We start from the raw sequence: 15,390 nt of genomic DNA on the forward strand, positions 1-15,390 counted from the left end.
AAATTTTTTTAAGGTTGCTGGATTTGGTGGTTCGTCCTGTTCCTTCCTGCTCTGTGGCACAGGATGAGAGCCAGCAGTCCCCATGCAGGGCTTCTACTTCTTTTGTGGCATCCAGCCCCCTGAGATCAAATACACATCGCTCCAGCTCCCAAAAGAATCTGCCCAGAGCATCAGAGTTGAATTTACTGGAAACTCCTCTTGTGGTCAAGGTTTGTATTTTAAGAAGTCAGTAGCAACAAAAAAAGCTTGTGAGCTTTAAAATGAAACCCCTGGATTCAAATTGTGAGGTATTTTTAGCATGAGTTTAGCTACGGTATACGCAGTCCTTTTCAAAGCAGTAAAATGGGAACAGAGTGAAAGTTTAGTTTTTCAGCTAACTGCAGTAGTTACCTTGTTCCACAGCTTTGAGAAATACACTTATTTGTATTGCATGGAACAAAGTAAGTTGAACCTGGACTTTTCAATCTATACGTAGCTGCTTAAAGATGCAAGTTGTGGCTTAACCATGTAAGTATTTAAGTGTAGAATAGCATTGTGGAGCTTGATGTGCATTTCTACAACCAAGAACTGCATGCTTCAGACTCTTAATCCAGTCACGTGAATGACAACTAAGCAGTGTCAGTGACATCAGTCTGTCAGATTCAGTGAGGATTCTCTGCAGCAGTTTTGCTTATCAGTTGTTTGTATTAAACTGTATTTCCAGGCACTGCCATCACACTCTTACCATGCAAGGCAGCCACACCTGTCATGGCCCTGTGGTTCTGAGCTTTTTGCCTCTCTCTACCTGAATAAAATCATTGCCATCTCCCTAAATTATAACCTTTTTCTTGTTATAAAATATCAGCTATATTATCGAACTAGCTTCCTTCTTCTCCTTTCTAACTCTTTCAGTACTGTGAAACATTTCTGACCCAGGAACACCTCAACACTTATACATGAAGGTATTTTTACAGCACTGTGCCTTCATCTTGTGTGCAGATTTATAAATTAGTGCAGAAACAAGATGTGGCTGTTGCTCTGTTGACTGGCATCGGGAATACAGTAACTGAAACGTTTTGTGCCTTTTAAAAATAGCAGTGTAGAAATTGCAGAAATTACTGGGATAGAACACTGTAGACAACAAGATGCTTTTTTCTTGTTTTTTCAGGAAATTTGAAAAACAACCTCTCTGTTGTCATGTCTGAAGCTTTAAGCATTGGGGACCCAAAACTGTGTTTTACCCTATCTCATGCAGAGTGGGTCACTCTGGTTGTGGAGCAGTGCAGAGGACACTGCAGTGGGATGGTCACTGTTGGTTGTGTACACAGCTTGTGTTGGAGAACTGTTCCTGGCCCTGGGCAGTGGTAAATGGTCAGTTCTGAACAGAAATACCAGAAACAGAGCATGTGAATTGCACACAGGGACTGCTCTCATCTCTGTGCCTCTAATACATAAACTCAGCTGTAAGGTAGTACAGAGCATGTATATATGTTTCATGTTCAGGGGTGAGCAGAAGGGAAAACTAGCTTTTCAGTGCCTTCACTTTCATCTAGCTCCATGTGAAATTAGTCTGTTTGGTATTGAATAAAGTATTAACAGATATTTTTTAACTTTAGGTTATTGAAGACAGTGCAGTGACAGCACAAACTTAAGAAGCAGCACCTAAAATACCATCATACAGTGAACTACATCCATAAAGCAATCTTCAATACAGCTATGATACTATAAAACATCAATTTGTATGTGAATACCTCAGAATAATAAAGGTGAATGTGATGCAGCTGGGGCAAATAGAGTAATTTTCATAGTTTTAACAAGTTCTACTGATAAAACAAAACAAAAAAAAAGCATCTACACAGAAACATAATTTAATGTGTTCACACTCCTGAAAATTATGAAGGCTACCTTTCAAATATCCTGTGACTCAAGTCTTCCATTGCCCACCAATACACACCCAGAAATCAGACAGCAGTACAAGACACTCATAATTCTTATGCTAACAGCAAAAAGCAGGCTCATCAACCACAGTATCAAGCAGTATGAAACTGTGAAATACAGCAGCAAGGCCAGTGCACCCAGAACCTGGACCACATCAGGTCAGATTTCAAAAACAATCAACAGAACGAGCTTCCTTCTTGAGAGAAACAAAAGCACAATACAGTTCATGACTACTTACCTAACCACAGAAACTACACATAGATCTGCACTAAGAACAATTATTAAATAAAGATTAATTGAAGACATTCATTAAAGACATCTGCTAAGGCACTTGTGCTCCCAGGCTTTACATAGTTGCAGAATGGGGCGAAGCAAGACAGCTATGGTTACTTGTGAAGCAGATGCTAGAGTGGGTCCATGAAGTAGGAACTTGAATTTAGATGAGTGAGATTAAAATTCCAGAATTAGTACCCAAGAAGTGACCAATTTAATGTCTGTGAATTAATACTCAATACCCACCCTTTAGGGACTTGCTCACTATAGCAAATACTATTATAGCTTTTAACTCAAATTTTCTTCTATTTCTGCTGCAAACAATAGCATAGTGAAACTGTTTTATGATTAGGCTTTTGCAGCCAAATGGGTTTTATTAGAGTTAGACCCAGGAAAGGTGTTAGTTCATACAGTTGGAGTTTGACTTTAGACTTCAGGCTTGCTAATAACAGAGAACTCAACACCACGCTTGTTGAGGCGATCAATCAGTTTTGTTTTGGAGAAGGCAGCTCCTGGAGAATATACACCACCCCTGTTAGTGAAGATCAAAAAGGAAAAACATTAGTCCAACAGTAATTGTGGGTCGCCTTTTTGTGAACCTAGAGATGTGTTTCTCTGACTAAGAAAAAGACACTGATAAGAGAGTGGGTGAGGAATTTGGGGTTATAATCCTAAATTCATTTCTGCATCCAATAAGCTCTATAGAAACCACTCTATTAACTGAACATAAAGACATTGATGCAAAGGCCTGATTAAAAGCCTATGACTACATCCTTTCAAACTGATTGGCTGGTGAAGAGCAAGTGGCTTTAAATCAGCTTGTGGTGAACCATCTCCCTTGCACAGCCAGTTGGGTGAGGTAACACAAATCCTCAGGGCTGATTAAATGTGTTTTCAAAGAGAAACATTTGCACACAGTAGCCTTAAGGGAGGGCAAGCTGCTCAGCATGGAAAGGCACTTACCTTTTAGGCAAAGAAGCTGCATCTTCCAGAAGAGAGAGAGCTGCTTGAACCATTGCAATTGGTGTAGCAATATATCCAGGCTCTGATCAAAAAAAAGAAAAAACAAAACAAAACCCCCAATGAAATACAGCGTGTTGAAATGTGGAATGTAATCTTGCTCTTCCCTATAGAATTCTGAAGAATAATGTCTTTGGCAATGAACCTGCCTTTCCCATTTAAGAACAGCTTTTTTTACCTAGTAATCAGACCAAGTAGTTGGTGAAATCCTTAAAATACAATCCAGCCAAATACTGCTTCACATAATGGCCTCTAGCCACACAACTGTGAGTGACCCCATCATGGTGACAGAGGGCTCTCTGACACAGCAAGAGCTTTCCCCATCCTGTGCTTAAATTCAGAATTTTACCATGAAACACTTGCATTCTGTCACATCACATTTAAAGAAGCTATGCTACAGCAACTCCTTTCTGAAACATTCTTGCTCTCTCCAAACTTCTGGTGTTACCTTCCCTCAAGGAATGACCTGAACGAAAGTACGTGATAGTTAGAAATTATACCACACTAGAACACTTTCTTAGGGAACTTGAAATAAACAAAGTACTAAGTTCAGGCTGTAACAACTAAAAACTATCCTTAAAGTCCTCTTCCCTCAATAGGTCTGCTCTGCAAAAACAAAAAATTACACCAGGGAAAGTGAGAGGAAAGAGAATGACAATATTGCAAGTGAACTGGCTATTTCAAAAACCAGGTCACAATGAATTCTAGTGTCCAAGTTAATACACTGTAAAGGCTGTTGGCTTTGTTCATGTTGCAAGTGCTTCTCAAGGGTGAAAGGGAGAGCAGTGCAATCAAACAATTTAGAGCAGGGAATGCTAGGCAAAACCAGTCTGCTGCTACTAACACATACCTGGTCCTTTCACTTCAGTGCAGATCTTCACGTTTGGTTTGCCTTTCTGAGGATCTTGTCCTTCACTGTAACCCTCACCCAAAAAAGTCATTGTAAAAGAGGTTCCATCCATCTGTAATGGACAAGACAAGCATGGTTACCAAAAGAGAAACCGATCACTACCAGGAAAGCACAAGTAGTAAATATAAGTATCCAAGTTCTATATACAGAATCCTGCCAAATACTATAATCCATTTAAACATGAGATATTTTGAATTACTGCTAAAAAGGTATAATCTAAATTTTTAATTGCTTCCACTTTGTTGGCACTGTCCTTGTACTAAAGTCTGTTTATTCTCTCAGTTCTTTCAGTCCTGGGTTTTGCTAATCAGTCTCCCTTGGTCATCACCTTTGATGGAGTGCTCTGAGATATCATGGGAATACAGCAGGCCCAGTATCATTATCCATTTATTCCTCATAGGAGTTACACATACTTTGATGTCTAAGAGCAGAAGGCATGATTATTTAAATGCCCAGTAACTATCTGAACAGGCACACACAGCATGCGTTTGGGCCTAGGGGGAAGCTGTATGAGCAGTGGCCAAAGTCACTGGGTCTGTTCAGCCAGGAGGAGACTGAGGGAAAACATCACTGCAGTTACACCTTCCTTGTGAGGGGAAGAGGAGGGGCAGGCACTGATCTCTGCTCTGTAGTGGCCAGTGACAGGACCTGAGGGAATGGCCTGAAGTTGTGTTAGGAGAGGTTTAGGTTGGATATGAGGAAAAGGTTCTTCACCCAGAGAGTGGCTGGGCACTGGAACAGGCTCCCCTGGGGAAGTGGTCACAGCACCAGCCTGGCAGAGTTCAAGAAGCATTTGGACAGCGCTGTCAGGCACATGGTGTGACTCTTGGGGTGTCCTGTGCAAGACCAGGAGTTGGACTTTGATGATCCCTGTGGGTCCCTTCTAACTCAGAATATTCTGTGACTCCTTTAGAAATTATCTTTGAGGCTAAGCAATTGACTCTAAATGACTATTCCACCATTTCCCATAACAAATGTATTCTACAACTGTGGTAGAAAACAGTCAGTTACCTGCTTCTGGGTTGGTCCTTCCTCTGTGAAGTATCCAGCAGAGAAAAATTTTGGGTACTGTATGAATAGAGGAGAAAAAAAAAAAAGACACAAAAAAAGACCAACAGTAAATCAGAAGGAGAAAAAAGATAATGTCCAAACACTAAGTTATTTTGTGTTTTGAAAACTTACTTTTGTCAGAAGTTTTCTTCCAAAGTTAAACTTCACCAGAAGAAGAAACAACATGCCCAAGAACATCAGCTTAATAACAGAGCCAAGACCACCTAGAGCCACATAACCACCATACTGGACCTGAAGCAAGAATGTATTTTCAGTGATAGGATTTACATTAATTTTTTCCATCAACTGATTTTTATAAATCAATCTACCCCTTAAGTAAGATACAGTTGTTTCATACAATATACATCAGTTTAAATAGGGCCTTAAACAATTATCTTAGTTCTACGGAACTGTTTGAAGAATGCTTCACTTTATCATCCATTCTGGGAAGACAATGTAACTACAGAGTGAAGAGGGAGCAGAAATGGTAAACAGAAAACTTTACAGACAGAAGTGTTTTGGTATCCAATTCCAGCCTTCTTTCCTAGATCTTCCTTTACTCCTCTTTAAGCTTTTCTTTAAGAGAAACTGAAATAGCAATGGCCTTTCTCATTTGTAGGTTCCAAGCGTGTTTTTAAAGCACCATTTCACCCTCATCGCTTAACCGATGCCTGTGATTGTGCATAACAGTTAGACAGATTGTTGGTGCTCATCTCCTATCAGAAAACCATGGAAAACAAGAATTAATCATCTTTTCCACCACCATTACTTCACACTGCCTTTACTCTGCACACTGGAGACCCAAGCATCAAAGAAATCTTAAGATATAAGTGAGCAGCATATTGAATTCTTTATCAGAATATTTACTACACTATGCTGAGCTGGCTATAGCTACCATAAACTACAATTATAATGCTTTTAGATGCTCTGCTGATACAACAAGAAAACGCTCTACACAGAAACAGAATTTAATATATTCATTAGGAAGGCTACCCTTCAAATATTTCTGTGACTCAAAAGTAACAGTAACTTACAGGTGTTTGCTGCAACTCGCTATGCAAATAACGCTGAGTCCTTTTCACAACAGAACCATCAGATCCCATGAATGTAATGCAGTACTCCTTGAATTCTGGACTGTAAAACAAAAATCCTCTGCAAATGAAAAAAAAAAAAATTAAGTCAGAAAAAAAAGGTTCCAATCTTCATGCAAACTGAAAGAAACTGACCATAATATAGCCTCACCATTACCAGTTTTCTCTCAAGAATTTTTGTGACATTATTTCATTTCACTGAAAGCAAGCAATTCCAAATACATCCCTGGCTCACACAAAATTCATTACATATAGATCACTATATATAATTCAGTATATGCACTATGTCAAGGATGAATTTGATAAACAATGTAATAGGCTGTTCATTTTTTCCCCTCCATTCTACTAATCATTTCTGAAATCAAAAGTTTCCCATCTCACTAAAAGTCCTTTAGAATGTATTAACTTTGAGACCCAGTAAATGCTGATACATGTTCTCTTTTCACTAAGATATGAACAAGTCACTAAAACTGAACTTACCTTCAATTCTACCAGATAAGCATCTATGTGTTTAAACGATACTGAAGTCCTAAATGCATCTTTTTTGTACTTAATGTTGTAGCCATCTGTATCATAAATACTGGACCTGTTAGACTGCATATTCCACATCTTATGCTTATACCTTTTTTTAAGCTTTGCACCGACTACTGGAACAGGGGTATATCCTATCTGCTTTCGAAGCTTCTTCAGGTTGTCTTCATCTGCAAGGCCATAGACAGCTGACTTCCAGGTCCCATCGTGTACACCAAGACCCTAGTGACATACCATGAAACAGTAATTAGCTCAGCATTTAAAGGTTTCATGGATTATTTTAATAATGATATTAGAGCAACTACATGTATTACAATCATTACATATAAATGTTGTGATGATGGCATATTGAAATGGTATGGGTTGACTTTGGCTGGATGCCAGGTGCTCACCAAGACACTCTAGAACTCTACTCCTAACTAAGATAGGGAGAGGAGAAAATAAGATGGAAAAATCCCTTGTGTGTCAAGACAAAGGCAATTAATTCGAGCAAAAGCTGCACGTGGAAGCAAAGGTGTAGTAGTAACAAATGCCTCCCCACCCTTCTCCTTTCCCTTAGCCTTTATTGCTGAGCAGAACTCACACAGTACAGAATATCCCTTTGCTCAGTTTGGAGCAGTCCCCTCCCACCAGTTTGCCCACCCCAGCCTACGAGGTGAGGGAGGGAATGCTGCAGAGACAGCCTTAGTGCTGCTCAGACTGCTGTCTCCTCAGCAGTAGCCAGGACACTGCTGTGTTACTGACACCTCTGTAGCTGCCACACAAAGCACAGCACTGTGAGGGAAGCTGTGGGGAAATGAACTCCAGATCAGCCAGACCCAACGCAATCTCCAGCCTTCACTCCACATCATTTGCAACATACTCAGGACCCACCCACAGAATTTAATACATTTCTCTAGCTCTTCTAACCATCTCAGTGTAATTAATTCTCATTATTGAAATTCTTCTTACCAACACTTTGAACTTGTACTATATATTTAAACATTTATCTTCATACCCAACATATAGATTTATATACTCCCATTAACTACTATCCCCTGTTCCTTAACAGACAAGATATTACTCTCCCATTCTATGGCCTTTTTCCACCCCAACAGATGTTTCTAAGAACAAAAATGTTTTGTAAGGCAACATGAGTGCTCATGCCAAGAGCAGTAGTGTTTGGTTGCTGGGCATCAAGACTGGCTTAGATCACTGTTGCATTGTTTTAACAACAACATTACAATTATTACATGTATTACACATCATTACAACTACTACCTACAGGTATTATCATTACATGCATTAAAATACATTGAAACAACTCTTCCCCCCACCAACAAACAAAAAGCCTGAACAACTTAACACTAGGATTTCTGGCAATACACTGTGGACCTGTTACAGTTTCACTTGTGTAAGAATCCTTCCCACATGTCTGCAAAAGCCAAATAATTATTGGAACAGCTTACCAGAGCCAAGTGCGGGTAGATAGCTCTGCAAACAGACCTTGCAAAAGGTGTTTGCTTAGGATACTTTTAGTAGCTCCTGAAGAATAAATTATCATCAAAGACCTGCCAGCTTGCTCCTTGGTCTGACTTAAAATAGCAACAGTTATTCTGACAGGCTATGGTTATCATAAATACTCCTGAGTTTCAGGAATGTAGAAACCAACTAACCTCAGGCCCAGATTTCACTGACAGGAAACTCTCAACAGCAGTTAAAGTACCTGTAAGGGAGCAGAAAACATTATTTGGCACATGCAGTCATTAGTCTGCAAAGCCAGAGAATGCTCTGGTATACTCAAAACAGCAGGCCACTGACATTATCAGCTGAAAAAGCAAAGTTGCACCTTTATCTCAAAGCAAAATAGTATAACATTAAGACACATAGCTATTTGAGTTAGAAAGTATTACATTTCTAGTGTAAATTACTTCAGTATGGGTCACTAGTATTACCTCTATTCATTCAATTTTTCATTTCTCTTACCTAGTTAATGTAAAAAACTCATTGAGGAAAAAAAAAAGGAAAGTAATATTGAGAGCCACATTTAGTTTTCCTCCAAGTTCCAAACTAAAGGATGATGTAGGCTGTGAAAGCAAGCATGAGCTTAAAAATTCTGGTATACCCAAACTACAAAAAACTCACCACCAAAACAACCCACAATCCCCCCAAAAACCCAAAACACATAAAATGTCCCAAATTATTTAATTCTAGCATAGCTTAAAACAGTGTTTTGCAAAGAATGCTTTGTTTGATGAACAGCAGAAGAATACAACGCCTCCAAATTCTGATTTGTTTTGTTTAGTTCCTTCTGAGACTGGAAAGCTATTTGTATGGATTAATTTCAATATAGCAAGCAACTGGATAGACAGGGGTAATGCCATAAAGTCAAAACAGGAAGAGATAAAAGTCATCTTTATTCATAACAGGAATCAAACATCAAATTACAGCCTCATGAACATCCAGATACTAATTTCCATGCTTTGTTTCTCCTTCTCCAGTCACATCTGAATTGAGGTTTCTTCAAGCTGATTCCAATGTAAACCAATCCCATCTATCAGCCTTTTAAACAGTCCATAAAATCAAAACATTTGGATACTGAAAAGTCAGACCTCACAAACAGAGTATCTTCATCTGGGATCAGGATCAAGTACTATTAACATAGAATTAAATCGTCTCACATATTTTCTCAAATATACTTCTCTTTTGGTTACCCTCTAGCTGCTATTGAAGTCAAGGGGACTGTATGGCACTGTCCTGCTACTTACACTCACACAACAGCTTCTTGGAGCTTGCAGTCAAATAAGGAACTAGGAAACCTGATTACCCCCCAGTCTGTGGACCCTTCCCACTGTCTCTTCCCTACAAGTTTCTCACTGCACAAGAGGCAGTGTGCTGAGGCTGCCTAAGGACATCCACACACTGGCTGAGCAGCCTGCTGCTCACAGCAGAACGTTCTGTTCTCTCAGATTCACAGAATATTCTGAGCTGGAGGGGACCCACAAGAATCATGGAGTCCAACCTTTAAACAAATGGCCCACATGGGGATGGAACCCCCAGTCTCAGTAGTATTAGCAACATGCTCTGAGCAACTCAGCTCATCACAGGGCCCTCTTGGTGAGCAACATGACCATGAATCCCTCCTTTACCCAATGACCCATCCAATGGGAATATGACTTTAAATTTCTCTCCACCACATTTGGTTGAAACTGGCCACCTGGTAAAGGCAGGCAAAAAGAGAAACTGAAAGAGTTTCCACAGGACCACAGCTGCTTTAGGAAACTGGATGAGAGCATAATCTGCATTCCTTTTTCACCATAAAAATACACTTATTCTAGTCACCTTTCAACTTGTCTCTGGTGTACAGTACTCCCATATCTGCTGGTATGGAGTCAAAGCCACAGCTTCCAACCACATATACTCCCTTTTCTGCAGCTTTTTCATTGTATTTCAGGTACATTCCTTCCAGAAACTGAAACACAGACAGAACAAATACTGTAAGCTGAAATTTATTCTTGGCCATACTCAATATTAGCCATCAGCATTCTACTGTCATATCATAGCACTCTCCATGTTTCAAACCACTTACAAGTATCTTTAACAAATATATACAATTCCTGGTCTGTAGCATGCAAGTTTCACAACAGTGAAAAGTACAAAATCCCTATGTAGAATCACAACAGAAGCTTGAAACAGAATTCAGCAATTTGGGACTTCCACAGAGAACCAAAGAGGCTCCTGTCTTAAAAGCAAGGGAACTATACAACAAAATACAGTGTACTTTAAAATAATTACTGCATCTTAAAATTGTAGATGAGGGGGCAGAAATTGTCTTAATGTTCAGAAACATTACCAGAAGCATAAAACACACTGCTAAACAAACACTCTTTTTGCAGAACCTTGATATAAGATAGTGGCTTTTTACTATCACATACCTGGGGCTCTCCACTAATGTCAATGCAGCTTGCACCATTTTCAACACAAGCTTCTACCACAGGCTCTCCAAAGAATCTATACTATAGAAGGAAAGAACACCAGATGTAACAAAAAACCCTCACATACCACAGTTCACCCAGTGTGCTTTACGCAAAGTACATCTTGGCAATAAAAGTGAACCTGGTGACTATCGATTTTTCTAAGTGGGGCTAAAATACAACAGCACTTCTATTTCTCGGGAGTGCAGGGAGAAGAAAATATAAACTTCACTGCTGATAATGGAGCTTGCTGCAGACTACTGCACCTGATTTCTCTCATAAAATCAGATCAGATTACCAAGACCAACTGAATACTGCCACTAATTTCACTTTACACTTTCTGCACTCTTATTATCAGCATATTCTCTACTCAAACACTCTGAATTTCGAAGACATGGTCATGACCCAACTTCCACCTTGAACACTTTAATGCAGTGGAAACAAATACTGCAAGTTCCAAATGGGCCAAGTGCTTCCGGCAGCAAGCCTGTGGGCCCCTTTTCCAGCTCCATGTTTAAACCTAGCACGACTGACATTTCGGCCCAACACAAAACCTCGGGCCAAACTTTACCATCAGTATCTTAGGCTGCCTCTGAAAGACTGAAAACCAACTGTGTTTCAGTGAAAACCACTGCATTTCAGTGCGGTGACCTGTCCGTGAACCTCGCCACCTCCGAAGGCGGCGGGGAACCCTTCGGCCGCTGCAGGACACAGCTGTACTGCGCTGTCCCTGGGCGGCAGCGGCAGCTCTCCGTGCCCCTGCCCGGCGCAGGCAGCCCGGCCGCCCGCAGCCGAGGCGCGGCCCCGGGAAGGAGGAGGAGGCCGCGGGGGAGGAGGAGGAGGCCGCCCCGCCCGCATCCCCGCACTCACCGGGCCCACGCAGTTCAGCACCACCCGGGTCTGCCTCGCCATGGCGGCCAGCGAGCCCGCGTCGCCCACATCGCAGAGCAGCACGCCGACCTCCTCCCCGGGCGCCGCCTTTCCTGCGCACCGGAGACCGCCGTCACCGACACCGCTCCGTCCGGGACGAGCCCCCTCCCGCCCGGCGCAGCGCCGGGGCTCCCCCCGCTTCGCTCCTCATCCCCTCCCCTCACACCCGACCCGCTGGACCTCCCGGACAGCGGCGCTGCGCCCCCCGCCCCGGCCGCGGCCCGTACCCAGCCGCTCCGCCGCCCGCTCCAGCACCGCCCGCAGCTTCTCGCGGCTCCGCCCGGCCACGGCCCAGCGCAGGCGGCCCCCGCACAGCTGCCCCTCGCCGGCGGCCGCCGCCGCCCGCGCCACCTCCTCCACCACGAACTGGCCGGTGAAGCCCGAGGCGCCGAACACCACCATGTCGTAGAGCCGTCCGGCCGTCTTGGTGCCGCTACCGGCCGCCATGGGGGACGTCTTCCTTCGTACTGGCGGCGGCGCCGGGCAGCGCTGGCACCTCGGTCCCGCTGCGCTCCGCCCCGCCCGGCCCGGTCCGGCCCCCGCCCCGCCCCTCGGGCTGCGCCGCTGCCCGCCCGGCCCGGCCCAAGAGCGGCGGGGGCGGCCGGGGGCTGAGCGGGGCTGCTCGGGGCGTTTAACCCGGCGCCGTGGAGCCGAGCTGTGCCCGGGCACGGACCAGGACGCCGGGACCCCGGCGGCGTTAGCGACCTTTATGGCGAGAGGCCACCACAGATTCATGGAAGGGTCCGGGTTGGAAGGGACTTAAAGATCTTTTGGTTTCAACCCCCCTGCCACTCTTTACTCGAAAAGGTTGCTCAAAGCCTCATCCAACCTGAACTTGAACCCCTTCAGGGATGTGGCATTCACAACCTCTCTGAATAACCTGTTCCAGAGCCTCACCTCTCTTAGGGATTTTCCCTAATATCTAATCTAAACCTACTCTCTTTCCATTTGCACCCATTTCCTCTTTCCCTACAAGAGCACTATGTGCTCTTGTAAATTGTCTTCCCCAGGCTGCAATTAGGTCATGCTGAGGTTTTCGCTTTTCCAGGCTGAACAATCCAATGCTCTTAGCCTTTCCTCACAGGAGAGGTGCTCCATCCCTCTGATCAACTTGTTGGCCCTCCTCTGGGTCACCATTGTCCTCTGCCATGCTGAACACGGCTCTTTGTTATGAGCTGCTGCTGTAGCTATTTCAGCACAGTTAATACAGGTGATCAGAAGACTGTTACTAATAAAAAAGAGAAATTTAATGACCCAGAAATAAAACGAAGCACTGTTCACCCACAATTGTAGCAAATATTTATGTTTTGTTTGACAACAGAAGTGGAGTGACACAAAACGTGAAGTTCCTTTTGCAGCAGGGAACACTTGCTTGTTGCAGACACACTTCAGTATGGAGCATCCATGACTGCATGGAGTGGTGAGGCCACATTTTCTGTGTTTTTCATGGCCAGGCCGCTCACCTGAATTCCAGAGGCTTGCAGCGAGGCAGCGAGTGAAGGGAAGCAGCCTCGTGAATCCTGTTCACTGGCCCACTTTCCCAGGGAGCAGCTACCATATTAAAATTGTTCCCAACAGAAGCCTGTCTAACCTGTTTGAAAATCTCCAGTGACAGATGCTTTCATAGGGTTCCTCAGGCAGTCTCCTCCAGCATTTCTTATAAATGTGGCTGGAGACAAGTAGCTAGATCTTCAGATCTTGTAGTTCTAGCCCCATACTATTTCTTCTGTTTCTTGAGGACATTGGCAAAAGATTTAGTCCCTGAGGAGTATGTACAAAGATGCTGCAGAGCTGGAAGCTGCCATGCATCTCCTTAGTCTTTATTTAAAAGATTCCTTCGATTTTTTCCTTACAGGCCACTTTGAGCATGTATTTCTCCTGTTCTCTTCTGAACTATCTTCAGCTGGTTTACTTTTTTTGGTAACAAAATGTCCACTACTAGACCCCACATTCACCCTGTGCTAAATCGATGGAGAAGGTTATGTGATATGCTGGAATTTGCATCTGTTTCTGCATGACTCAAACGCTTGCCTTCTTTTTTTCTTTTGCAAGTGTCATGTTGTTGCTGCACCTGCAGGTCATCATCTGTTCCACCTCAGAGGCTTTTTCAAATTATTGCTGCCTAGTCAGTCTTTTCCCATCTCAGATTTGCACTGAAAAGTAATGACCTTTCTGAATATATGCTAAACATCTCATCTCCAAGGCAGCAGATCCTCCCCTCCAAGCATCAGTATCAACTCCTTGAGTAGTGCTGAAGTAGTTGTTTGTAGGCCTACACCATCAGCTGTGACAGTGAAACAACTCAGTCTAACAAAAAACAAAGAGTGGGGGAGGGAAGGACAAAGACTTTTTTGTGCTCCTTTTAAATTCAGATAATTTTGTTGATCTGATTTACAGAGAAACCCTGCAAAACCAGTTTCTTGTGTATGAGGTCACTGAACATCTCTTAGTCAAGCTGTCTCTACTACCTTCTTCTCCTTGCTACACACCAGGATAATTTCCATCTGTGCTCACAGTACTGTGGAACTCTGAGCTACTTTGCTCTTACGCTCAATTTTTCTCTTCTGCCACTAATTGTCAAAGCAGTTGTCTTCTTTAAGGCCATTGGTTTTGGTCTTCCATTCTCTTTTCTCTCTTGCAAGTTTTGAAAAAACCTCGCAACAGTAAACGTTAGATATTTTCCTTCTAATTTGAAGTTAACAATTGTTTTTTTCGGACTTTTAAAATTATTCAGTGACAGGAGGCTGTAATAAGTCTGCAGATTTGCAGAGGGATCCTAACATATCTTGCAGGGCTGGCTGGGATCCTCAGTCTGATTTCTTCATCCCTTTGCTTCAGATCTTTCTCTCTTGCCCACTCTCCTTATCCACATTATCTCCCAGAAAACAAGTCAATTTATAAAGCTATGATTCTGACTCAACCATTTGTTAAGAATTGGGACTGCACAAGGCTCCTTGGACCATATGTATTTGATGAGACCTTCATTGTGTAATTAGGCAGAGGCTTGGCAAGCACAAGCTTGCATGTGATGCTGAGTGCCCTGTCTCCTCTTGATGAGTGAAACATTACACCAAATTGGGCAGACCTACCCTATTTATCAATCCCCAGCTATCAAGATTTCACCTGCTCTTTCAATGTCAGCTGTGTTTCTTTAAAACACACTGCTGGTGCAAGATAACTCCTGTAAATTGCAAGTTACACAAGAAAGAAATCAGGATTTAAGAATTGCAGAAGGACAAGAAACAAGCAGAGGGCTACCAAAACATGTGGCAAACCTAGGGGTTTTTTTTCTCTTTTTGTTTGCATAAAATATCACTATGGTAGCTCCAAGTCATTTTTTCTTGGGAGAGCTCTGTTTGGCAAGTTGAAGAGTTCTGTATGTGGTTTCACTCCAGCTCTCTGAATAAAAAGAGAACAAAACTCTAAGTCTCTAAGCCAGTTTCCATTCCTTTCTTTGAACTAACAAGTAGGCAGGTAGGTTTCAAAATACCAAACATCAAGGTGATGTCAGGGCTCTGATTTTAAATGGGAGACTTATGGCAGACTTGGCTAAAGGCAAAGGTTAACCTGTCTCCATGGTTAGTATCACCAGTGCTGGATTGCAAAAAATATTCTGTGGGAAAGCAGTGGGATGATTTACAGTTTTTCCTTGTCCAATAGGAAGACAAGAAATACCAGATCTGCTGCCAAGTGCAGCTCTGCAAAGGAGGTTCTG

At 42.7% G+C, this 15,390-nt stretch overlaps 1 protein-coding gene across 1 annotated transcript; it reads right to left on the reverse strand.

Annotated features, from left to right (window-relative positions):
- Positions 1–1,829: 1,829 nt before the first annotated feature.
- SCCPDH (saccharopine dehydrogenase (putative)) lies at positions 1,830–12,124 on the reverse strand. The gene is made up of 12 exons (XM_062489196.1): positions 11,903–12,124; positions 11,616–11,728; positions 10,707–10,787; positions 10,114–10,243; positions 8,448–8,497; positions 6,884–7,014; positions 6,205–6,322; positions 5,303–5,422; positions 5,132–5,188; positions 4,061–4,172; positions 3,154–3,235; positions 1,830–2,722 (listed from the first exon to the last, which is right to left on the reverse strand). The coding sequence occupies exons 1-12, from the start codon at positions 12,120–12,122 to the stop codon at positions 2,617–2,619; spliced, it is 1,320 nt and encodes a 439-aa protein (XP_062345180.1). The 5' UTR covers positions 12,123–12,124; the 3' UTR covers positions 1,830–2,616.
- Positions 12,125–15,390: the final 3,266 nt, after the last annotated feature.

Source organism: Cinclus cinclus, chromosome 3 (genome assembly GCF_963662255.1).
Source record: "Cinclus cinclus chromosome 3, bCinCin1.1, whole genome shotgun sequence".
Classification (NCBI taxonomy): Eukaryota; Metazoa; Chordata; class Aves; order Passeriformes; family Cinclidae; genus Cinclus; species Cinclus cinclus.

Excerpts from the sequence above, each read along its gene's own strand:
- SCCPDH (XM_062489196.1), bottom strand. The coding sequence starts at position 12,122 with ATGGCGGCCGGTAGCGGCACCAAGACGGCCGGACGGCTCTACGACATG. Across the intron at positions 6,323-6,883 it reads GGTGCAAAGCTTAAAAAAAG|AGGATTTTTGTTTTACAGTC; the intron begins GTATAAGCATAA and ends TTTCATTTGCAG. Across the intron at positions 5,423-6,204 it reads GCGAGTTGCAGCAAACACCT|GTCCAGTATGGTGGTTATGT; the intron begins GTAAGTTACTGT and ends TTCTTGCTTCAG.